This window comes from Hippichthys cyanospilos, chromosome 7 (assembly GCF_059441005.1).
Source record: "Hippichthys cyanospilos isolate Australia breed blue-spotted pipefish chromosome 7, RoL_Hcya_1.0, whole genome shotgun sequence".
NCBI lineage: Eukaryota > Metazoa > Chordata > Actinopteri > Syngnathiformes > Syngnathidae > Hippichthys > Hippichthys cyanospilos.
Genome location: NC_142375.1, coordinates 10,320,493 through 10,347,577, shown reverse-complemented (window position 1 = coordinate 10,347,577; position 27,085 = coordinate 10,320,493). Strand labels below are relative to the sequence as shown.

Sequence of the window (27,085 nt, the reverse complement as noted above, 5' to 3'; positions counted from 1 at the left end):
TGTGAATTTAATCACTAAAAAAAAAAAAAGATTAATGAAATGAAATAATGAATTAAAAAGAGTGGGAAAAGTTTAGGTGCACCTTTTTTTCTGTGTAATGCATTGCCAAGTTTGATCAAGAAAAAAAAAAAATAATATTAAAAAAACTGTTTTCAATAGTGTTAAAATTAGGTTTCAAGATTGCAAATGGTTTGAAAGTCAATTTTTATGGAGTGATTATGGAAAAGTAAAACACTGCTCAATTAGACACAAGATTTAAAATATCTTTGTCTTTGTGTCAGTACAGGTAGTGTTTGCAAATTTTGGCCCTGCAAGAAAGCTTACTTGGGTCAAAAACTTTGATGCAAACCTTACTTCAAAGTTACTATCGTCGTAATTAAATACAACACCACGGACAATCTTGAACATTTTTTTCTAGCAACAAAACAAAATCTAAAGTGACAAACAGCTCGTGCACCATCTAAAGTCAGCCCAGTTTTTAAGTACAGCTCCGTATACATGCATGTGTGCATTCAGCGAGCTTCATTTGTATTCTGGTTCAAGCAGGCCAGCAAGACGGGGTTCTGGCAGAGCCCGGTGCTGTGAAATGGGCTCTCCTCGCAGCGGTACGCCTGATTGGATCAAGTTATCCCTCTCCGCTTAGCCGAAGGGAGCCCAAATCCCACAGCCGTCGCGCCGTTGTGCAAAATCCTATTTCATTTCACAACTTTAACGGATAAAAAAAGCAAACAGGGGCTCTTGTGCCAGCCGGGACCCCGTGACACATTTATTTTGCCACAACACGAGCCCACAGAAATTGTTTAAATGGGTATATACAAAAATGTAATCACCTGCACATATTTACATAGACACATGCACACGGGTGTCCACGTGCGTGCCGCTTAAGCAGACGCGCAGACACAAACCCCATAATAAGAGCCAGACGCTGGCAGACCGCACAGCTCCGAGTTGTGGCGAAAACAAAGGCTATTCATATCCTTCGCAACGAGAGGCCTTGCGGCTCCCTCGCTCCCCCCCTTGCTGTTTTATTACAGATAATCTGCACTCACAAACATTCCATTTTTTGGCAATTGTGTGATTTTCTAATCATCTTTATTAGTGCATAAACATTGCTTGCAGAGGCAACACACTGCCCATTGTTCCGACTGGATGGCGGCAAAGAGGCCTGCTGATAAGACGCTACTTCTATGTGCTGTATTATACTACAGTACGTCAGACTCCTGCCAGGTCACATGTGTCCAGTGACGCCTCCAATTGGCCACCCAGATCTATGGCACCTGTGCAAACCCAGAGGCCAGCCAACCAGAGCGCAACAAATAAGGTGTGTGGGGTGGCTTCCCCGATTGGCTCGACTTGGCCAGAGACAGCGTCAGGTGCTTGTTCTGATTGGCCTACACAGAGCCCATAAGAGTGACGTCAAGATTCATTTCCATTGGCTGCCGTGCCCCATTTTGATGATTAATATGTGTGCGGTAGGAGGGTGGCATTGGGACAACTGGCTCAGTTGAGATTATGCAGAGCAACATTCATTTCCAAAGGCACAAAAAGGACACATTTTTTTGGACACATCACTAAGTCAATAAAATATGCAATCAGGGGTCAGGCTGCCGTATCCCCCTCCTCCCCCATTTTTAATGATTTATCTTAAGACATTTCTGCAGTGAACAACCATTTATTTTAGTCATTCAATTTTTAAAAAGTAAAAATAATTTTAATAATGCATCACGAAGAAACCAAAACATAAGTCGTAGGACAGGCCAAACAATGAAAAGACACTGCTACTTGTAGTCCAAAAAAAATATGGCATATCAGACCCTCGCTGAATAAGTGTTCACGGCATTTATTGCTTCCATCAATGTATCGATTGATTGCGTCTGGAACTATTCTCAGCAGCTCTTGTTTTGTTTATGTTTCCTAAAGTGCTTGACCGACCGAACAGCAATCCATGAAGAGCCCACTGGAGAGGGGCTTCAATCTCCTGTGTGTTTCTGAAGTTGCCAAGAAGCGATTTTTTTCTTTGTATTTTTTGCTTATTCCTGGGTGGCAAACCGATTTAGACGCATTGCCGCCACCCGGTTTGGACTCCAGATACTGCAATTAACTTGCATATTCATGGTATAAACGTATGCATCGAATTGTGGCAGTTGCAATCGTTAAAGTTATAATGCAATCCATGTCTACAGACATAGTATTCTGTTATGAAAAAAAGTCAAGGCAACTTTTTCTACTTTAAAAACGAAAGCAGTACTGTGTTATAGCCGGGAAACACTGCATTTTATGGAAATGGCTTGTGGAAGCCCTCTGTCTTTTCCCTTGACAATGTCAACCTGCGTTGATGATGTGCAAAATCAAGCAACCTCTTTGAAAACAATCCGAGAACATTAAAGTGGGCGCTAACTCCATACATTGCTTTCCATTCTCACCTCCTGTGAGTAGCACCTCCTGATACCTTTGGCTGGACTTCAGAGTAGCGACGTGAATCATCATAATCAACCAGTTGGCCCACAATTGGTTCAACAATCCAATTCATTCACCACAACAGCAATGACAAAAGAAATATTAGGAACAAACTGCCGCTGCGTTGTAGGTACCAGATCCTTAGAGGACACTGTTAAAACTTAAATGACAACAGTCTCCTGGAACATCACATAATCTGAGTGAAAACACAAAACATGTCTTGCATTCATTTCCTATTAGGCAAGCGGCACACCGCCATTCTAATGCGCTTTTAAGTCATCCGCCCGAGAAACAGGTGTTGATCCCATTGTGAAACAGTGAATAACATGAAACTAATAAATAGGCTAAGCTCACTACCTGCCACTTGGGAGGCCCGAACATACTGAATCCCCTTTGTAGTAACCCCTCCTCCAAAAAAATAAAAACTGCAGGCCCTCAAACGTTCCCTCCCGCGGTGCTGTATGAATTATGAATTGTACTATATATACATATAACATATGCCCGGCCCATATGGACAGCCCTGAGCAGAAAAATCTCAAAGCCCTCCTTAATTAACATTTTAGAGGGAAGAGATTCGGAGGCGGGAAATTGAGTCAGTGACCTATTTGGAGTCCGCCATCATCGCCCCATGCAAATGTGTTAATTGAGACACATTTTCCCACTCCACAAATATGCAGGGGGAAGTGATTTAGATTTTTTTTGGTTGTTTTTTTTTGTCTCAGCCATCTGATCGATCATTTCAAAAGAACCGCTTCTTTTTATACGTTATTTCTATCCAGCCCTCCTCTCCGTTGCTACTGTATGTGTTCATCACCATATGGCCAAATTCTACCCCTAAAATGCTCACACATTAACTCAAGTATACACTTGCACACTGAAACACACAACTCTACAGAGCATTGTATGAAGGGCCCCGGTTGTGGAATTTGTTCTCACATGGCACCGTTTGAAAGCGCATGAATGGCGACATATCAATGCATCACGTACTTGCAGGTGAACACACATCTTCCACAAGCCATTCGAGCAATAGCTGTTGAAATGTGTTTTTATAAGGCTGATTTGTTGCCATCAGCAAAAATTGTCCATTTCAGGTACAGGTTAAAAAAATGAAGGAGTTGGTGGGTGATGGGACAAAAAAAAGAAAAAAAAGTGAGTCCAGCCAACTTGTGAGAAATGGCAACCTCTTCAAAAGATACCGGGCAGGCAAACGGACGGACGGGCGGGTGGGCGGCGGGCGGGCGGGCGTCGCCGGCAAGGGGGATGTATGAAAGGCAGACATGGCCGCCGTGTGAGCGCCTGCCAAAGCTACCTCAGGAGATATGTTGGAAAAATGCTATTTTTCACACCGACGTCTCAAGAGGAGGATGAGGGGCGGGTGAGAAAGGAGATGAGAAACTGACGGGGTTACATTAAAAAATGAGGGGCAGATAGATGGATGAGTAGGTCTTAATGATTTCACTCCACTTGAGGGTGGAGGTCACGCGTACAGCCAAGCCTGACAACATAGAATAGATACTTCTTAACTTAGTAATAAATATACTGTAATTCCCCGTGTATAGGATCCAATTTTTTCCCCAAAATGAAAGTCAAAAGTACGGGTGGGAAAAATTTAAGATTTTATTTTTCAACTGTCAGCCACATAAGCGATGTGTGCTGTACACAGGTGCGGCCTATAAATGGGGTATTACAACTACTGTAATCATATTCAAAATATAGTATGCCCCAAGTCTGATTACTTTATTAGAATGGAAAAATACATCATGCACATTCATCCACCCACGACCAAAATAATTCAGTGGACTTGTTTTGTGGCTAAACTTAATCTTTTTATTGCTTAGTATAACATTTTTGTTCCCAAAAATGCACTTGAGTGAGAGTGTACAACAGTTTAATTTCTGATGTGGGGAAGTCAAATCAGAAATGTTATTCACAATAAGTTTGTTGCACCCCCATTTTTTTGAACATAGCATCGTGATTAGTCTTGCATTTGTAGACTATGACTTAAGCAGCAGAACGCACCTGTTTTCATCCATTTTCAGAGGCGACCATTTTTGCCACTTGCTGTCAAATGAAAATGACATTTCAGTTGCTCAGTGCTTAAGTAGGGGATGTTTTTCAGGTTACTTTCCCCAAAACATCTGATTCAAATCAATCAGGGTCGATATCAGGGGTATGGAGTAATATGTGTGCATGAATTCATATAGTTTGTACATACTGTTTGGATTTGATCTTCTTTTGTTTTTTGTTTTTATGTTTTGTTTTAGTGATATGCTGAAATTTTGTGTTGTGTTGCTTTCTGTTTTGAATGAATAATTGTTCCTGGTTGGCTCATTTAATTCACGGAAGAAGACATGACTGAATGCCATATTTGTCGTTGTTGATCTCTTTAGTAGGAAGGCAGCAGAAATATTTATCACGGCTTCAACATGAGTGGGAGCTGCGATAGGGAAGTGCCACTTTTAATGCTCACACAATCACCAGATCCGCGATTGTCAAACTCCATTCAATAGAAGCCAAGTGAAACGTTGGATTTAAATTTGTAATGGCTTTCGTGCATCACGAGAGTTTGCATAACGCGACAAGACTGCTTTAAATGACGACAGACAGTTGAATTTCCTCCATTATTTGGTTTTGTGCGCCCTGCTACTCAGGCATGACTTTCCATAACGGCTGTGTTGGTGATGTCACGGCACAGCGCGACCAAGTACAGAAGCTGAAAATACTGCTGTTTTCACATGTTGCCTGTTTTTGTGTGCTTATACTGAATGTAGCTATATTTTAAAATCTGGTTTTCCTCTTGATGGTTACATTTTATCATTACTCCATTTAATATTTGTTTCTTATTTGGAAAAGGTAAATCATTTTTTATCAATATTGGTTGATTTGGAGTACTTGCATAGTGGTTAACTGTTGAAACAGCTGTATCGACCAGCCTTTTTCTTTTTTAATTATAGAGCTTGAAGGATGAACATGTTTTTTTTTTTTTTTATTTATTTTGAACAAATGTTTAAATTTAGGGAGTTGTCCTTTTTTTGTATTTTCTTCATTTATCACAAATGAATCATGAATCAGAGTAAGTCATGTTAATTGAATTTAAACTACTACACTTTTAGTAACTAGTGGTATTGGTTGTTTGGTTTCGGTGACCACCCAAAAAGCGAATATTGGCACTGGTATCGGTCATATAAAAGGTGGAATCTAACATCGCCATTTGCGATTATATCAGACCTATGTCAGCGCTTTGGCTTGCGTTGTGTTAAACGAGGACACTGGCGACACAACAAAGGGAAATTCTAGTATGCTATTAGTGGATGTGAGCACAGGTATCTAAGTTCATCCCGAAAGTAAAGCAGATAACATTCGCACTCAAGTGTGAGGGGAAACAAGTTTGCACACATTGTGACACACCTGAACACCGGCTCAGGCTGGCACCCCGCCTGTAAACTATCATGATCTTGCCCGACAGGCTCGTCCGTAACTGCTGCCTTTCGATAATGGCGTGCCAATCGTAACACAGAATGTTCCAGCCTGCAACATTTTTTTCTGCCACGCTGCTTGCACTCCACACCACCTCTGTACACCAGATAAACTCCAGTTCCATTGGCCTTACTTCCCAACGTGGCCTCCAAACCACGCATTTTTGAGGCAAAATGTAGCACGTTCATGAAAAAACTTGTATTGTCATGCCAAAATGTAACGTTGATGTGAAAAGAAATCAAATTGCATGACACAGCGTTATGTCATGGTGTAATACAAATGCTTTTGGTTCAAAATATTACACTTTTCATGAGAAATAGAAATGGGTAATATGAGACCACGATAGATCATGTTCATATTTTGGCATGTTTACATGACTAAAGAGTGCGTGTTGTTACTTATAAAATGTTTTCCTTGGAAAAAAAACTGTTTCATCATAAATTATACCATTTCTAAGGCCTGATTTATCTGGATCGTTTGGCCAATTTTGATGTGCAGCAGAAAACACTTACAGTACCCAAATATTATGTTCATTGGTTTAATAATATATTATGACAAAATAACTGAACAAAAATAACATATTTTTTGATAACTTAAAACTTACAAAAACAAAGATTTGAAATAGAGGAAGAACATTTGCCTTTATTTTAATACTTTGTCATAGTTCATGCAAGCCAACCAAAACTGTCTTTAATTAGCTTCCATTAAAGAGGGCTGGCATATTTAGGAAAATGTCACATCCATATTACTGATTGGGAGCAGCAGAAAATGTTTCAATAAAATCAAAATCATACTCAAGTTTATCAAATTGACTGGTAATATCTCCATCTAGTCTAACAATTGGTATGCTGCATTCATGATTTCATGAAAAAGAATCCATAGGGATGTAACTGTGTGCTGCCAATCTTGATTTTTTTTTCAAGGTCTAACATGAAATAGGCCAACTGAATGGCTTAATGGGTAAATGGCTAAATGGTTTGAACAACTTTTCTATGAGAAAAAATTGTGCCATGAAAAAATTGAAAATAACACATTATCCTGTAATTAAGTGATCAGATCAATCACCTTTTACCCCACTTAAAATTTACTATGAAAACAATATTTGCAGTTTAAATATCTTGTGTTACTGTGGCAGATCAAAAGACTGAGATAAAACTTGATGCATTTGAAATGAGTGCTGGTTGCTACCTTTAGTTTCGACTCTTAGGAGAAATGGTGCTTTTTCCTATTGTCAATCGGAAAATAACTTGAATAAATATACATGGAATAATACCATTCAAAAAAAGCATCGTCCATTTTCTCTGTCGCAAATTTACTCAAAAGAGGGATGTTCTCTAAGTTAATGAAGCACTTTGATACATGGCTTGCTACATTTGCATCTATGTTGCTATTGTTAGCCGCAACTGGAGTCATGGCTGGGTAATTTGCATTTATGTGATGGGTTGAACATGACGTGTTTTTATGTTAAGTAAGCTTCTTCTTACATAAAATGCATATCACTCTGCAATTATAAAAGGTGCAGCTGGAGTGATTGTTTATTTTAAGTTAAATTTACCATTCAGTGGACAACAACTCACACATGCTCTTCCATTTTCATGTCTTCCTCCTGCTCTCCCACCAACACTGGGAGCCTATCAGGTAATGCCAAACTCTATGGCGGCCGATCAGTATCCACTTGAGGGTGTGATTAGCCTTTGTTTTCCAACCCCAGCAACTCAAGAAGAAGAAGTCCGAAGCATAAAATTGGATCTAATCGCCACATAGAAAGCAGAAAATTAGAAACTAAAAATGAGATTGACAAGATCAAACAATTTAACACTAACTCAAATTGTTTGATAACAATGAATTTATTAACCTGACACGCCTAAGAAAAATGTTTGAGAAAGATCGTACAATTTTAACTGGAAATATATTTTTACAAAAACAAATTGTATTGTCCAAAGAATATTTTGATTGTATGTTTTAACATCTTTAAGGTTTCCTTATTTTTGACAGCTTTGTCCTATAAATTACAATCATGGCAAAAGCACAACATCATTTGATAATAAAAGAGTATCGTTTTTCATTTAATATTAATTTCTTGAGATTAAAATGTGTAAATCTACCCATGGCCTCACATTCACCACCTCTGTACACCAGATAAACTCAAGCTTCTTTTCATTGTCGAGGCACTTTCGGTGAGCCAAACCACACTGGCTCCTGGCCTCTAAGTGCTTTTAACAACGAGGTCGGTGCTGGTACAATCCAGCTTTTGTGTCGCCATGGGTGTTTTGTGCGGTTACCCTTTCTGCCGAGTTAACGGCAACGAGCAGGAAACGGGGAGTTGCATTACAGATCACAAAGCATGACTGAACAAATCGGCACATGGAATTAGATAACGCACCCGGTTACATCGTATCTGAAATAACACTCCTTTTAATCCTATGGAATAATCGAGGTGGTGTGAGCGCCCTTCTCCCCCTTCACAGGATGGCTGCCGCCAACATCTTGGCCTCCACTTGACTGAGAAGTCGCTTCTCAGCGACCACCGACTGTGAACCGATCGCACCGCAATCAATAAACAGCCGGGGAAGCGATTCTTCTGCCGATGACACACCGATGTCTAATGACTCGTTTACCTCCAATGGAGGATAATTGGCGGGATAATGTTACTAATCACAAGTTTGGAGATGCCTACAGATGCCTGTGTTGATGTTTTGGTATGCAACACCAGCTGGGTGCAAAATGTGTTGCATTTGACGCTGAAATTAAACATGGGAACCAGTCATCATTCAATCTGTCCCCTGGAAAGCTTTGTATATTTTACACGTTTACGGCACAACCACACAATACTTGTACGACGTCACGCTTGACTTTAGCTCAGCGAGCTTCGAGGAATTTAATCTGTTTTAGCACTTGGTGTGACGCCTCCACAGAAGGATGGAAGCATATTGACGGCCTTACAACAGAATATGGACCTTTCAGTGACATAGCAAAGCAGTACATTCATCTGTGACCTGGCTGCTTACATTAACATGCCAAAAAAATAACACAGTAAATCTAATTGCAGGGAGAAAAAAAAACAGCTGCTATCAAATTGTATTTTTAACAAAAGTGGCACTTTTTGTGTTTGGGGCACTTTTTGTGTTTGGATCCGTGACAGTTAAGAATGCTGTTTTTTTTTTTTTTTTTTTTTTAACTGTAACTTGTTGTACAGTTAAGATGCCGCTTATTTTGGCAACATTTTTACCGGTTATTTGGCAGTTATTCCCAAAGGGGTAAACACCTTTGCAACAGTGTTTACAAGTCTTTGTTGGCAAACTTGCCGCAAAAGCAACATTTGAAAAATATCGCACTAAACCAAAACATAACAAAGTACACATGTACTCAAATAGGACTGAAATGGTCACAATTGACTCATAAATTGACGCAAGTGTGATATTCTGGCCTGATTAAATGAACAAAAAGGTGGAAAAGCTCGTGTAGGAATCCATGACTTTCACTTTTGTACTGTACAAATGGCATTAGGGGGAACTGTCTTCTTGGGGAAGAGCATATAATTGTCCTGTTGGTCACTTTGCGTCACTGGCATAGACTGATGAACAAATGCATTTGCAGTAACAAAACTTATTTTGCTAACAAATTATATGAAATTGAACAATTTCCATACATGAGTGAGTCTCTGCACCTTGGTTGGGATATGAAAAAAATTGTACCTCGGCCTCAGATGAACTTCAGATACTAAATGCAAAAAGTCTCTTAGCATACAATACATTTGTATTTGTATTTTTGTTCTGTTGTAAACAACAAAATTATATACATAAGTAACTTCCATCATTTCATGGATAGTATTAGTATTGAATCCTATGGGAGGTATCTTATTGTAACTGTTGCAAGCAAATTAAGTACTTTAGACAAAAAAAAGAAACATGCAGATGCATCTTATTCTCTGTATTCAATCTCCATCTTCCAGCATGCACTTACTAAATAAACATTGAGCGGTGTTTGAAAAAAAAAAAACTTCACTGACAATAAGCCTATTTCATATTGCTGCAAGATTGAGAAACAAAAAGAAGAAGCTCCTTCTGGCAAGGTTTCCCTAATTTCCATAGGTCGACATTAGTGCATTCACATCCTCTTTGGGCTATTAAAACACTTGTTGGGGTGCTTACAAAGACTCCTGTGTGCCTCACCTCCCCGCCTCTACATGGTAGTCTGCAGAGTGTCATCAAGTACACAAATACACAAATGAAGTGCTCGGTGATCGAGATAAAAAAAAAGTCTTAATAGATCTTGGTGCTGCATCTTTTTAGAGTGTATGTCTTAGAGTGGCCCTAATGCAAACATATCAGTCGTATCACAGGATGATAATCACATTTTCAAGCATGGCTGCTTTTAAAGTAATGGTGAGAAATCTGCAGGCCATGGGTCACACACACGGCACTATATTAGTGGTTTGCAAATTGGTGGACAAGTACCCGAGGCTTTGTAAAAGCGCTTCAGGGAATTGGTGAGATTTTAATAGGGCTTCCATCGGAAATCTAATTCAATGCTTTTTAATGATATGACAGGAAGAGAACATTTTCTTTTCAAATTAAGAGAAAATTAAATGGAACATGAAGCAAGTTACTGCTAAATTGTGTTAGTTAGTCCTATGCAAAACATTTGTCTTTTTGTGAAGTATTAAAGGATTTTCACTGTCATTTGTGACATTTGTCCAACAGCCATGGCAGAAAAAATAGACAGTTACATAAAATATGCCAGAAGAAATCATGGTAAATACAGTGCCCATGTCTATTAAATCATTTATGGATGCCAGAGAATTCTGTTATGAGTGATTTCTTAAATGTTTTTTGTTGGTTAGGGGAAATTTGGCTGAAAAAAATTGCAGGAGCTACATCAATGAAATAAGGCTGAGAACTACTGCACTGGATAGGTCTAAAACTATTTTAAAAAATAGCAGTAAACATTTGTCTGATTGTTTGACGTTTTGCCCAATTTGATTGTGACAGTTGAAGGAATTATATATATTAAAATTTTAATAATTTTACTAAGTCTTCCCAGGTGTGATCAGGGCCTGCATCCAAGAAGTCAAAAAGCTCAAACAACAACATTTAGTTACATCACTAACGTTCACTTATACACACACGCACACACACGCACACACACGTGTCCATGCAGTCAACAAAGACAAACTATTGAGTTACACAGCACGTACCATTATAGCGCAGGGAGATTTGCCAACACTCTCAATGCCCCATTTTCCTTTAAAAGTTCAGCTTCCAAAAAAAAAAAAGTGAGAGAGGGAGGAAGACTTGCTCTCTTGGTTTGTAGCCGGAAGCCTCCACACACTCGCACACGTCACAAAAAAAAACAGACACACTCAAAAAGTGAGTCCACTGTGAGAGGCAGCAAAAAGACGACAGGGGGAAAAAGCTCTTGCGACTTTTTTTAACGGCGCTCGGCCATGCTGCGAGACGTCCGCGCCAAAAGTGTAATCGCCTTGCGTCCTTCTGCGGCCAAACTTGTCCTTGCAGATCGCTCCGCGTCTGCACTCTCCTCGCACGCACAAATTGGGAAAGACAAGTGGGACGGGATGCACAGTAAGTCCTTGTCCCTTCCTGCTCTATGTGGCTACTTTTAAAAATAATAATCAAAATATAAGAAGTGTTGGCCGCTTCGCGCTTCTTGCGCTTGATCTGTTTTCGACACGCACTTGGCTCTCTCTATTTCTCCTTCTCTCTCCAGCTCTCTCTCTCTCTCTCTCTCTCTCTCTCTCTCTCTCTGTGCTTGTGCGCGGATACGAACGCGCAGTTGCACGTCGATTGTGGGTGGGGGGCACCCTTGAACCCCTCTACGCCACCCCCCACTTCAAGATGAAAGAGCAGGGACTGATTCGATGAGTTTAAAAAAAAATGAAGCTCTCTACGTAAAATTGGAACACTCCGCTCCGCACTAAAATCAGCATCTACAAAATGCACACGCGCACCTTGCTTGCGCTACACTGCAACCACAAAGCGGTTATTTAGGTGCGGCGAAGGTAAGGAGGAGGACTGAATTATTAATAAACGCCGTCCGGAGTTTGCGGAGCAGCTACAGCGAGCAGCTGCGGCTTTAGGAGCATTAGGAGAACCGGCGGGGATTAAGGCTTCCTCCCACCCAAGTGTGATGTGCGCGCGCGCGTGTGTGAGCGTACGTATGAGTGTGTTAGGTGTGTTTCTTCCACTTTTCTGATGTGGCGCAATCGGGACGCAAAGTGCGCAAAACAACAACAACAACAACAACAAAAAACCTAGTGCTGGAGGCTCCCAAAATGAGGGATACGGATCAAACGGAGTTTATATTCCCGGATAGCCCCCATTTATTAACCTTTCGACCATTCCTCAACTTTCCTGAACAATATCAAGTGTTTAGAGTATACTTAGTTCGCGATAGGTGCCAAAACTTTTTTTTGCAACATTTTGGAAAATCATGCGAGCTATACCACCAAAAATATACATTTTAAAATTACTCTCCCTTTTTTAAAATATACTAAATCGTCTTATTTCTTTACCGCCATTAAACTATCTGGGTTGTGTGTTTCCATGGAGAACAAGATTGTCTGGGTGACGTCAAACCTTTGAACGATAGAGTACAATTTGGGCATCAATGCATGAATTGGAATGAAGCGCAAATTTGACCTGGCCCAAAGGTTAACCCCCCCCAAACGTGTTTTCCAGGAGTCAGTATTAAGCCCTCTTCAGGAAAAAATAGTTTACATAAAGAAGGAAAGAAAGAAAGATTTAAGTCATAATTAAAGGGTAATATTATTGAACAACATTTCTACGATTAATACATATCCTCCGAAATTCATAAATGATTAGTGTGTGTGCGTGTGTGTGTGTGTGTGTGTGTGTGTGTGTGTGTGTGTGTGTGTGTCGTTATCCGTCTTATTTCAAGCAGACATTCCTGCAATATGACGTCTCATTAAATATTTACCGATGACCTCGTCTCACATTTGGTCATGTGAATAATTTATCACCCAATCGAATTTGTGATATTTTTTGGGGAGGGGGGTTGTATGGCCTCATTTGGATTTCTCAAGTTGGCGTGTGAATGTAAAGCAGAATAAAGAGTGAGTAGGCCCTATCACGTACGTACGCGCGCGCACGCACACACATACACACACACACACACACCAATGATTTTTTAAAGTATTTGTCGTCTCAAATTTAGAGATTTTATTTTACCATGTGACACAATCAAAAATAATCCTAAAAACTGAAAAAATGATTCATAATATACTAAACTGTACTTTTTATATTTTTACTATTTATTTATTGAAAAAATAAAAATGACTTTCAGACATCTCAATTGACGCATTTCTTTTTAATCAATATTGTTGCAAAATTATTTATTTGTATTTGACGTCACTTCTTTTCAGAGCGCCCCCCAACAAAATATCAGGAAGATAAACAAAACTGCGCATCGAAAGCCATGTATTATTATTACTATTACTATCATTATTATTACTATGACTTTTTTGATGTTGTTGCAGAGGCTGCCTGATTGGGAGCAAGGGATATTTGGAAAATTTCCAGTTTAATAGTGTGTGTGTGGGGTTGGGGGGGGGGGGGGGGGGGGTTAATTTGTCAATTTTATTTGTTCATATAAATGAAAGACTATAGCTGCAATTTGTACCCAAAATACAAGCACAATTTGTTTAACATTTATATGTGAATTCGTTAGTGAGGTCTGTGTCACGAGGGCCCCAAAAACTGATTGAAGTGCTCCGTGTTTGTTAAAAATAACGAATTAATCATTTTTTTAATGATTAGAGTGAATTGTGCTTCGTTGTTTACTACAAAAAGTAATTCATCAGGGTTGAGCAATGTTCATTGCAGGAAAATTGTTTGATAAAAATAATCGCCAACATTCGAGTAATATACAAACACAAAGTGAAATTAAATAAAGGTGTTAAAATCACCTTGCAGCAACAACAAACTTTTTAAAAAAAATTGAAATAGAAGGGAAAGCGAAAAAAAATCACACCTTTCCGTCAGGAGAAAACAATTATTTTGTTCATTAAAACATATGACCTGAATCAATAATGCAAAATAGAGGACAAACATGTATACAATGAATGTGGCTTAATAACGATGTATCATGCCTCATTATGACGCCATATGTTTATTGTGCTTTGACCTCGTTTCTTTTCGTTTATTTTATACTTGCTGTCACAGGCCATAGTCCAGGAACAGTTCTTTTAAAGTACATAAAACAAAGAGCAATTGGAAAGATTTGCTTCATTGCACACCAGCCAATAACATTCTCACGGTTTTCAGAATGGTAAAGCGTATACAGACTCGAACAGACCGAGGCCTAAGCGGGCTGAAATGGAAGCCCCAGAAAGGCCAAACTGAAGCAAGTCGTCACAGCACACCACCACGTGAGTTTAATTTGCTACGTTCCATTAGAGCATTTTTCATACGGGTTTTGAATATTGAAATATCGAAATTATTGCGAGATTGAACATAAAGGAAACAGCTTTATTTTGCAGCATGAGAATGTTTTTCTCATGCGGAAAAAATACTCTGGCCTCAAGGTTTATCTAGGTGGCTATTTTTAAAAAATATTGTGCAGCCCTAGAGTTCACATACAGTTCTGTATAAACAAATATGTTTTCGTGCATGACTCAAGAAAACGACCGCAAAACGAGGAATTGAACGTAAAAATTTGACTTCACGAAATCATGTTATTTCAAAGCTACACAATACAACAATTTTTGGAAATAAAATTTTAAATAAATAAATTAAAGTGAAAGAGCAAGGATATCCTATATTATGAACCAACGTCTTTTTCAGTGTGTAGAAGAATGATTAATTCAGTACCTTGTGTATTTGGATAACAACAATATCTCTCAAAATGGAGCTTGTATAAGCAAACAGCCATCACTAAAATACCACAACATTTTTTAAGTGAGCACATTTGTAAATGTACTTTATTTTTATTTAAATACTGTACGGTAGACTTAAATTAAGTTTTTATGCATAATTTATTAGTATTATTACTGATTACCTATACACTCTAAAAACAGTTGAGTCAAAAAGAACCTAAGTATGTGTCACAGGATGACCCAATATTGGGTCAATATGATTTTTTGACTTGTATAATATAAAACAATCAATTTTTTGAGGTTGTCATGTACAGAAGGACTAATTTTGAAGTTGTTTTGAGGAAAATTACACAGACAACTGGGTCAAAAAGATTTACATATTGGGTCGGTCCTTTTTTGACCCATAATTCAATAATCTTTTTTGAATTGTTTTTTGAGTGTATGCATCATAATACAAGTGGCTTACAATAATACATATTATATATTTTAGGAATGATAACTTGACCTTTTTTTAGATGAACACTTGGGCTTACAATTACTGTATTTCAATATAGTAGAGCTTTAAGCAAAAAGAACCTATAAAGACAATCACCCGAAAAAAAGGAATAATGGGCCATTCATAGAATCATCGGATATCTGGAAAACGCTATCTCACCTTTTTATTATCATATCAAATTGCATAGCAAATGTCCATGTAGATAAACTACTAGAATTCCTTCAAAATCGGCCTCCAATAGCATTATCATTTGGAGGCTCAACATACCTGAAAATATTCATTGGAAGCAAAAGCAGGAAAAGTTTTTTTTTGTATGTTAATTCTAATGTGAATGTGGAAGAGTAAAAGTGAGGTTATTTAAATAATATATGCTGAAACACGATATAGATAGCAGTTGTACCTAGTATTGTGTGTACGATTCTGTATTTTGTGATATAATTATATAATGTGAGGAATTATGTATAAGCATATGCAAATTTTTTATTTGTCTATTTGTATGTGGAAATTATGCAGGGCTGAGGGTATGCATGTATATTTGTATTTTATATGGCACTTCTTGATGGATGGATGGATAATTGAGTATATAAGTTATGCGGAAAAGGCTGAATGTCTTTCCAGTCTTTCATATGGTGTTTCAGTTTGGGCGCTCTAAAATGTAGATCTTTCATTTAAGTATTCTTTAAGTTTTGTCTGCATCTTCAAAATAAAATTCTCATTTAATGTAGCCTTCAAGCATGGAGCAAAAACTCACAGTGGCTGACAAGAAGTAAAAAGAAAAGGATCACACACAATATATATAAATATATATTTTTTTGTTTCTTGAATGACTTTATAGATTGCATGTACTACAAAATGTCACCAATCAATGAGGGAAGGTGCAGGTGTGCCTGATCTTGAGGCTGGTCATTTTTATTCAAATTAGGCAGTAGAAGGAAGTGGGCTTCTTACAATGTGTCTTTTTCTTGCACTGCTCAAATGTTAACTGGAAGAAATGGTCCTGAAACGTTTGTGCCTCCATTTGAGCAGTGCAGCAAGGGGAATGAGAGTAGGGAACAAACAAGGTCCTTTTTGTTTGAGTAGGCGAGAGAGGCAGGCGGGCAGTTGGGCACAGTGCACAAGTGTTGTCTAGCATCACAAACGTTGGCCCGGATGGACCTCGGCATGCTCACCCGGAGCCATGCTAATAGAGCAGCCACAAAGACGGGAATCTTCCTTTGCAGGAAGGAAGGCAAGTGAGGAAATGATTGAGAATATAAGTAGGTGCGTACGGAAGGGAAATTATTAGAGGAGTGATTGAAGGAGAAAAAGAAAGCGAGAGTGGGGGATGGGTCCTGCTATGCGGCCTTTGGAGGGGTGAGGAATGCTAGACCCTGGCACATGGAAATGGGATGGAGGGTGCCCTCTTTTTTTTTTTTTTTTTCACCCACTCTGCTGCCAGCCCACTTCACACACTTGGGGAGGTTGACGCTCAGAAGCCAGCAGCGGTTTCCTCCAGGAGGTTTTTCACACACATGCATGCTTACACACGCACACTGGGAACGTCCCGAATCAGAATGTAAGCTTGGAAAAACAGTTTGGATTCATATTTCTTGAACTACAGCAGTTTATGGTATCCTCATACGGAAATAGTTTTCGTATTTCTCCAGAATGACAAGCTCAGCAGCCCGCTCCCCAGATCTCCCTGCAACAGTATTTTTTTCTCTGTACTTTTGTATTATATGGGCCCCCTGAAAAACTGGTGTCCACATTCAACAACTGAAGTACTTGTAGTATCGACATAATACGCAGATAGATTGGTGTTTCCTGTCTAAAGAAGTTTCCATAGAATTTAGATAAGTGACCTTTAACAAGTAAAAATATCTTTAGGGCCTTTTTAATCTAATGTAACGATAGCAGGCACAGAAGCAAACATTGTATTGTACAAAGACCCTTACAGAGTAATGTGTTAATGATCAAACTGCTCATAAAAGCAGCATCAGGATCGATTACCCAACAATTTCTCATTGGAAGATGAAGATGAAACCGAACATCTGAAATGTGAGCCATTTCATCCAGTATGGCACTGTGCTTGCTGGAGATAATTGTTTGTTGTAAAATATCTACTCAAAGTAAAGTGTGATGAAAAAACAAAAACAAAACGAGACATTTACAAGTATCATAGCTATGCACAGTAGTGTAAAATGTAGTGCCAAAACACACTGCACTGAAAATAACGGCAAGAACCGAAGTAATTGATTTACCTTCCACTTTAAGTCTCAATATAATGCATTATTGTGCAAACAAGCTTGAATAAGGAATGAAGTCAACTGTACAACTACGCATACAAAGTTTTATGTCCAGATTTACTGTATGAAGTGATTACGTTTTTTTTTCATCTTTTTGAATGTAATATTGCATAAAGGTCTTGTAGCCATGACAACACAAAGAGTAAATACCGAGCCCTTGATCAGCACTTTTCTCCTGATCCTCATCAAAATGTAATGGGCCGAATTTTGTGGACATTGTTTTTGTATTATCCTGCCAATGCTATTACAACTAAGAAGAAATGACTGCTGTGAAAAAGCAAATTAAAGCAGCAACAGCTTTTGGCCTCATACGCTAGATGTTTATTCATATATTTATGTGACAGGTCTAAAATAATCTATCATTAAAGAAGAGGCAGATACATGAAGAACTTGAATATGTCCTACATACTTTTGCTAAGAATATCACACAGCAATCATCCATAATTAAATGATATAACACCAGGAAGCATTTTTCTATGACTTAGCGGGCACTTTCATCTTTAATGGGGCATTTTAATCTTGTCTTATTGCTCTTATGAAAAGAAACCTCGTACTTCCAGTTCAGCTTCTTTCGTGTTATCAAACTCAACATCTGTCTGCGACAAAGGTCATGAGATATCCTAGCCAAATGATTGCCCTTGGAAACAAGCTCAAAAAATAAATTGTATTAGATTATAAAGTGTCTGTTTTGTATTTTGATATTGTACCTGTAGGTTTTAGAATAGGAAGTCCAGTGATTTTGATACCATTATCTACCGAAGGGTCTGCTTCCTCATCCCACGAGAGATGGAGGTACGACCCATTGCCGCTTTTTCTACATGACCATAATTTTGTATTTTAAGTTTCAAAAAATTTGAAGTTTCAAAGTTTGCACTTTGATTTGAACACTGCATCACCAATAAACATTACAAGAACCGGTGGTAGTAGAGGTAGTACTCAAGTTTAGTTTTTGTTTTTTGTTTTTTTTGTAGACATTTAGGGATTAGATCTGTTTTGGGGGATAAATATATAGATTTTATTTTTACAGAATTTCTCACAGACACCTGGCAAGCGTTTTTACGTGAAAAAATGTATTAAAATAAAAAAAAAGTTCATTTAAGACAATGGAGTCTTACTCCAAGGTCTGCCTACTCAAATGTGCTTTTATGTTTGCCACTATAGGCAGATAATGCTGTTCAATACTTTAGTCAATGTTTCTACATTGGAGAGATATTTTTTTTTCCTTCTTAAAATTCCCATAATAATTTGGTTGTTCTTATTTCACGCTTCTGTCCAGTTCATCTCAAACCACCTTGGAGTTAAAGTTAAAGGTATGTATGTTTTGTACAATTCTGAAATGTAGATTATTTTTCAGTTTTGGGCATATTTTCCTGTTGTTTTTGTTGTTTTATATACAAAGTAAAACCACTATGCACAGATATACAGAAACATGGAAAACAAGTAAATATATTCATATTAAATAAATAAATAGAAAAAAATGACGGAAGTCATTTAAATGGAGCAGAAGCACAAGTACTTTCCTTGCAATTTGCCAAGTAAACAAGAAATTAATGACATTAATAGACGAACAATGACAAATACAGATTTTTTTTAAAGGGAGAATGTGTATCTTTGGGGCATTGCGGTAAATGTAGCAATGCAAAGTCCCCCTCCTGCTGTCCGTAGCTATAATAGACATGGTAGCCTCTAATATAATTTAATGACAATTATATAACTATAGAGCTATGACTATATTGAGTACATAATGTTGGTCCTGAAGAACACATTTATTTGCAAGTTTTTGAAATTTACAATCATTTTTCTGCATTTTTAATGAAAAACGGTCTAAATCTTACATATTGTCACTTTTAAGGGCGAAAATAAAAACTAATCTGGAAAAACATTCAGGTTTCTATCGCCTCATGCCGATGTAGTATATACCGTAGGCCCCAAATACGCTGCCAAATACGGTCGCGAGCCCAATGGAGTGAAACACCCATCTCTCAAGGACACACTGTCCCACTCTCGCTTGCTCGAACTGTGTTTGAGCGTCTTTGTTTCCTAAACGGTAAGCAAACGTCACATGAGGCCCCGTGGCTCACCTAAACGGGCCTAAACGGCGTCTGAATCCCAAAAGTGTGAGGGAGGCAGCATCAGCACCGCTTTGGACGGGGCAGGTCAGTGTCAAAGTTGGGAGGAGTTATTTTAATAGTCATAGAGGAGAAAGGGTGAATGTGCGCGGGTGTGTGTGCTGCCCCAGGAGAAAAGAGGAGTCCTAATCTGTTTTCCTGGCTCTGGTTTAAAGCGAGAGCAAGACACACTAGAGGCTCTCTCTGATCCACTGCCCCATCCATCCCTCACTTTGTCGCTCTCCTCCATGGCTCCTTTCCTCTGTCTGTCTATCTGTCGTTCGCCTCTGTGCTTCTCCCGGGCCCCCCGTCCCTATGCTCTCTCATCTGTTGTGTTGGCCCGTTCTGGTCTTTGTGTGGCAAAGCCCCCCCCCTCCAAACTCCCGCCTCATCTCCAGATAGCGCCTAAGAGCTCTGATTCCACTTAATCACTTCGTTCTTTATTAGTTTTTCCTCGCAGGGTGTTTTGTGTTCCGAGTTGCGTTTATCTATTATGCTGTTTCAGATTTATTGCTTTAGGAGGCAGACTGTGCCGTGCGCTACTCGCCAATACGCGACACGACGCCGTGATCTCCCCGCGTCTGCCCCTCTTTATGCCTGTCTGCTTTCATCCTTTCAAAATTAAACGAGCAAACACAACTCGCTCCTCTCGCCACTTTTTCCCTCCCTCAAAGTTTATTTTCTTTTATTGAGATCTGACTTGAGATCTTTATCCTCGTTTACTTAGCATGGCGTACGACAGCAGATAGAAGGAAAAGAGCGCCATTGTTTTTCTGGCACCGTGCTCGACACTTGCATCCATCTGTCCTTGAGTTTTGCACACCTCCTTGTTGTACTTTTTCCAAAAAAAAAAACAACAACATTCGATTTCAAGACAAAAATAAGCAAAAATATTCACCCCTTTTAAGGCACTGCTCAAAAATGATGGTAAAATATGTAGTCAAGTTACTTTGATTTTGTTGTGTCTGGCTTCCAATGCGCGCTGTTGTTATGATAGATTTCTGTGTATAAGGACTGCTACTACTTTTCTGCTTCCACGTACAGTCTGATTCTGGGTCCAAATTTTGCCCCTTACACATTGATGGTAATAAATACATAATCTGTCGTTTATATTAATGCTTGATTTTCCATTATCTTTTGCTAGAAAATATAATTGCACTTTAAATCACAATTGTAATATTGTGGGTGAAAACTACTTTCTGTATAATTTCATGTCATTTTTGTCATGTTGTAAGAAACAACCCATTATTTGGGGGATTTTGTTCAAAACGACATTGAAAGTCAGGTAATTGGGTTATTTTTGACAGAGTACTTATCAGGGGCATGCCCAATGTTGCGCAAAGCCCGCAACAGCAACATCATATGTTCGTGCATGTATGGGAATGTTTAGCCAGCTCATGAGAATTAATTTATGTTGTTAAAATTCAATCAATACAACTCATCTAGACAATGCATCATCTATAGCGAGCCACTTACCCTCACTCGGGTTGCTATATTGTATAATAAAATATAAATAATACATTAAAATATATAATAAAAATATAAATTAGTTATTGAATTGATTTATTCATCATATAAAGTAAATATTAATAGCAATAATAAAAGAAACAATAATAGTAATAATCATAGATATAATAGTAACGAATAATAGTAATACAGTAATAAAAGAAAAAAAATTCTAACTATGATTCCCTTATTGTATTATTTTGATATTCAAGTAGCTAAAGGGCAAACCACCACAGCAATCATAGACATATTGATTCACACATAAAACCACCACAGCAATCATAGACATATTGATAAACACATATGTTTGAGCTTCTTTTTTTTTCTTTGTAAAGGCAGAATTGCGATGCAGCTCAGGCCTTGTTAGCGTACGTTATTTGGCTTGTAAATTTGAGAGCATCTTAGTAACAGTGGCCCAATGTTTATGTGGAATGTTTATAATATATTATCATTCATTATTTGGGAGAAGCTGGCGCTTCTTGAGGCCAGTTTGAGTCCTCACCTCTGCGTTTCAAACTGTTCTTTTCATCATTATTAAGAAACACTGTTTACATACGCCAAACACTGCTCCCAAAATGGCGGCGCACCATGCCTGGCGTCCATTTTGTTCCATCGCTGGAATGGAGTTTGGACCCGGCATCTGACTTTTTGGACCGGCGTCTGCATTTGAAAATACCCCACTCTTCGTGCCCCCGCTGTTACCATGCTTCCCTCACTATTTTATTGGTCGCCCGGCGTGTTGGTCACCAATTGGAGGGCGGCTCATCATTTTAGGCTCCCTCCCTCTTCACTTTGCTTCCAGGGGGGCATCCCGTGACCAGGAAATTGGGAGCAGGAGGAGGGGGTGCAAGATGGGGGTACATTATTTCATGAGTGCTGGCTATATCACCTCCACTAAATCCAGCATACAAACAATGGGAAAAACATTGAGATTAGCACTTTGCTCACAATTTCCAAATTCTTGCCCAATGATAAAATTCACTATTTTTCATGAAGGGAAGGGATGAGGGGGACTGAAACAAAACGGCCCAAATGAATATTCATGACTTTCTCCCCTCCTTTCCTGCACCCGCCTTCTCCTCCTGCTGCTCCTCACTTCCTCTCCCCTCCATTGGGTGGCAACACTTGGTTGGGCACATGGTGAGACAGCTGTTGCAGGGCAACTTGGGCATCTGCGGTGCTAAGCAGAGAAGACGGCATCATGTGGGTGCATGTGCGTAATGGAGGGGTTGTTGAGGGAGGGGGCTTCAGACTGCACCCAGGATGGTTTTGCCGTCTACCTCATTTGACCTATGTGTGTGTCTACAAACATAAGCTTGAAAGGGTGCTGAACTGATACTCGGATTTAGATAGTTCTGAGCCCTTTTGTTGCTGTGCTCATGCCCCACCAATGGCTTGTTCCAGCCGGCCTCTCCGACTTCTCGTAAGCTCCCTGGCCAGGAGCTAATCACCTCCAAACCTCTGACCCTACCCCCTGTCTGCAAATGACTGAAGAACTTAGAGCAGCAAGATTTGTGTTGAACTATCAGATACTGCAAACCAAAGTATATGGGGTAAACTTATTAAGCCATTTTAACTTATTAAGCCATTTTCAGCAGGAGTAAGTAAGTAAGAAAAGTCCTGTATTTTGTCTATAATTAATGTGATTAGTAAATTATTTAGGTTAAAAAAAAAAAAAAAACATATCCATCTTGGAAATGACACAGCAGGGCTCAGGGAATGACCTGTCATGGTTCACCTATTTTCTAGGTTTGTTCATGTGACATTCACAAACTCAGCCATAATGAACGTATGTGATTTCTTTTTTAGTTGACAGCGAGTGGCAAAAAGTTACCAATTGTACAATGATGTACAATATGATAAATAATGTCAATATCAAATTAAGTGGGCAAAATATTAACTTTGTACTGCTGAAAATGGCTAAATAAATGTAGTATCCCTAATAGTCCACATTGTGTTTTACTGAACTTAAATGTATAAACCCAGACTAGTTTGTCACTTGGTGGCCTTCAAAAACCTATGTTTAAAAAAAAAGCCTACATTGCGACAGTAACAGCTAATTGAGCTAATTGAGACATCTTTGTTGTAAACCATTAGTGATGAAAATGCTTGGCCGAAACTGTAAACTGAAGAATAGAAACACTTGGCCAAAAACTGAAGCACTCCGTACGTAGTTAACTGTTGGCAGAAATGTGTACCAATACTTGGCTGACTACTTGAGAACAACTCCAAAATAAAAGTCTACTATGTCTATTTCATTGTTTTCTATTTATTATTTGTTGTATTTATTTTGTAGGTGGCCTTTGCAACACGCGTTTGGCATGTGACGTGACGTTATTTGTCTACCTTGGTAAGTCTTTCTTTGGCTCGCCCAGAGTCTCAGGAAAGAGGTGACGCTTGGCTGTGCTCTCTTTTCTCGACATGCTGAAATGCTTTACAGTAGTTGCCCACTAAGTGACACCCCTCTCCATCTGTGTGCTTGTGTGAAATTCAAACAGACGGTTGCTGGTTTTTGCGTCATCACAGAATCAATTTTCAAACTTATAGCTTGTTTCAAATGTGGTTTGGCCGAAAAACGTTTTTTTGGTGTTTTTTTTGCCATTTTCATAGGAAATTTTTCGCTGGCCGAAGATTCCAAGCATTCCTAATGAGTTGATTTTGGCACTGTATATAGAGTATATTTTAATTTGGTTTTAAGTTGGTTTTACTATTTTCTTGTGTCTTATTTTTATTAATGAACAATAAAAAGGCAAAAATAAACAGCTGTCTTCTGGATACTTGTCCAACTGTAGTACAACTTATTTTTTTATTTCTTTTCCAAAATCGTTGGGCCGGTTTCTAAGGTCCATTGTTTAATACTGGAGAAACAGGCGGGCACATTGTTGTGGGGGATTTTCGTTTTTTTTTTTTTCCATTGGTGCAGTGCTCCTTTTCTGTTTGAGCAATACGGCTATAGAGGCTCAGAGTAAATTTCTTCATTGTTCACCCATGAACGAAAAGCGGCACCCACCCCACCAGGCCGTGACTGCAGAACAACAACATAAGGACATAGCGCCTCAATCGGTCGGCGCCTTTAGCACCCAAACACTTGCTCGCACACCTTAATTCATTCACACACTCCTCCACCCTCTGCAATTTCGGGCATTTTCCCAGGGTTATTATCCCGCGCCAGGTGCCCCAGCCCCCCAACTCCCATCCATCTCCTCCTCTCCATCCCTTGCCATTTCTGTCCCCCCTCAAAGCGCCAACACAGCCCCACCTCGTGGTGCCAAGGTGGGCAGCCACTGCCTTGGCTTTGCCGAGGCCTTCTGGTGTCCCAGATAGCTGTGACAGTGCGTGTGCGTGAGTGTGTGTTTGCGAATGCCGGTCCAGCTCGGAGCAGACCAAGCCAGCCCTTTAAACTGTGTCGAGGCTCCAGATGCTCGGAGAGACTTGGATTAACGCAGGCGTTTGTATGCACACACACATGCGCAAACACACACGCTTCATCCGTATAATGTGCCGTGCCTCGTGTTGTCCTACCATGTAACTTGTCCCGCCTGAAAGTGGGAAACAGAGGGTGAAGAAACGCATGGAGGATTGAGAAGAAGTTTCGATTTAACACTCATGTCATGACATCACAATTCTGGATGGGGATTATAAGGGATGGAACAAAGGTTTTCCCAAATTCAATGGCAGCGATGCCAGTGCGCTGCCTCGGAGGGCGAATTTGGACTACGACTACAAGGAAAGAGACCTAAGAGACGTGACACACGCACGCTCACCCCAATGGATGTGCACAAGCCCTTTAGCTGCATGCCACCACCCCGAGGGCATGAGGGGGCATGAATATCCATAAACTCACACATACACACATGCATAAACACAGCTGATGAGTTTGCTGTGACTGTCTACATACACCGACCGGAGTACACAAAATACACAAAACTAAATCAACTGAGGCCAAACTAAAAACAAAAGTTTTGTCTTTTTTTTTGTTTGCAATTATTTATCAAATTGTTTGTTTACTTTCACATTATAAAAAAAAAACTTACTGATGAGTGCTTGAGTGCCTACTTCCACCAAGGCCAATTTGCCAACTTAAAGTAAGTACCAAGGACCAAATATTTTCTGGGCCCAAGTCTTAGTGTGAGTACTTTTTGCTGACTCCATCACCTAAACAAACCAAACTTAACAAAAAGGTTCTATCACTCTCTAATAGCAAAGATTGCTGCCAAGACACACCGATGTTTGTAATAAAAATAAATAAATCCCAGATCTGCGAGTTTGCCTGGATCTGCACCAAAATTGAATTCTATTAAACTGAACTCAACCTTGTCCCATGCATGATTGCTCTAAAAAGTCTGGTGTAAAGCAGTCTTCTTTTTAAAAATCTGGCAAACAAACATATTGGTGAAGTCCACAGACTTTTGCCAAACAGTTAAAACCTGTTTTATGTTTTATAAGTCAGTCGACTATCTGCTTTGCAGACTTAAAATCTGAATTGGTTCTTGATATAGGTTGGTGCGACGGTTCAGACAAATCCTGGAGCAGCAAATTAATCCCTGTCCACATTAAAAAGTTATTTTTCTTCAGGTTTGTGTTGAGCAAGTAGGTTTGCCATAATCCTGTGCAAAAACAATAGCAATCAGTATAACGCAGTCCTCCCCCAGGGCCAAACACCTGTGCAATGTCAGGCAGCGGTGCCAGTCACCAGGCCATGAAGCATTTGGTACCATGCCGCACGGAATAAATGAGGGTTTTTTTTTTTTTGTATTTAGATTTATCCGCTTATTATTTCATTTTGAGAAATGTCTGGTTCTGTCCAGATACCCACTTTTGCCCATTTAATTGTAAATAGGTTGAATAGTTTATGCATGAACATTCAATCAAACAAACCAAATAAACAAGAGCACTCAACAGAGCGCCGACCTCTGCCGAGGCCAAACACCTGTGTCCGGCAGGTGGAGTTTTTGCCCTGATAAATGATACATTAAAAATTCCTGGATCTGATTTCCGGATCCGCAATAAATTCTTCTTGGTTCCACACCCAGTTTTGGAGTATTAGTTTTCCAGTTAGGCTTGTACAAAGCATACATTCAGTCGGGCAGGCAGTGGTACTGATAGATGAGTTGGCTTGGAGACTAAATAACTAAAACCACATTGATAAAAAATATTAATACCTTCCTGGAGGCTTGGCGAAGGTAATGGGATGTGAATGATAACGCTGGGAGTCCCCCCCCCCCCCGCAAACTAGCAAAGGCAACAGACTGCTAATTACAAGCATGCAAGCATGTGTCCAAAGTGTGTGAAAAAGAGAATGAAAGTCTTCTCATGCTCTCTCTCCCTCTCTTTCTTGGTGGGAGTACTTGCGGTGCCAGTTATGGAGTGTTTGCCATAGCAGGGAGCTAGCTTGGCACGGTGCCCTAATATAGGCGAATTAAAAAGCACTAGATAGGCCCTTTTGTGGCACAGCGCGCCCGCTTTAATCTCCCCACGCCTCGGTAGGCACCCACAACACCAGGAGTGGGCACCGTTCCCACATGACCCCAGGCAATATGGAAATTGCCACCAAAAATCCTAACTAAGCACCGAGCCTTGTCCTAGGCGCAGTGTACACAGCCAAAGTGGACATGGGCACAAAGACACCGCCGCACTATGAGACAGAGTGTAACACCAGAGACTCTCGGCATGATTGCCTAATATATAGTAAATGATCAACTTAGTTATCTGAACCAGATAACATATCTTTTTGCTAATGTTCAAATGATTAAAGATTTTACTTTGGAAAACTCAATTTAAGTGTTGCATGTTCTATCTTTTTTTAACCATAATGGCAGAGGATCAAACCATCTTCCATCGACCATCGACCATCTTGTGTAGATGATAAGGCGTAAATCGTTTGTCGTGCACTCGCATACAC

General features: G+C 39.5%; 1 protein-coding gene and 1 long non-coding RNA gene across 9 annotated transcripts in view; one reads left to right on the top strand and one right to left on the bottom strand.

Moving 5' to 3' along the window:
- The window catches only part of nfixa (nuclear factor I/Xa), a 139,390-nt gene extending 127,633 nt beyond the window's left edge, over nucleotides 1–11,757 (bottom strand). For all 7 annotated transcript variants that reach the window (XM_088418532.1, XM_088418539.1, XM_088418535.1 and 4 more), the window contains exon 1: nucleotides 11,132–11,757. In XM_088418532.1, coding sequence (XP_088274658.1) covers nucleotides 11,132–11,134 — 3 coding nt within the window. In that variant the 5' untranslated portion in view covers nucleotides 11,135–11,757. The remainder of the gene's footprint in view (nucleotides 1–11,131) is intronic.
- On the top strand, nucleotides 11,299–23,958 carry LOC148421000 (uncharacterized). Of its 2 annotated transcripts, none has more exons than XR_015866049.1 (4): nucleotides 11,299–11,516; nucleotides 14,238–14,341; nucleotides 18,846–18,879; nucleotides 23,480–23,958. It is a non-coding gene; the product is annotated as an uncharacterized LOC148421000 (long non-coding RNA). The 2 variants fall into 2 exon arrangements; XR_015866048.1 differs by having other exon boundaries at nucleotides 17,221–18,879.
- The last annotated feature ends 3,127 nt before the right edge of the window (nucleotides 23,959–27,085 follow it).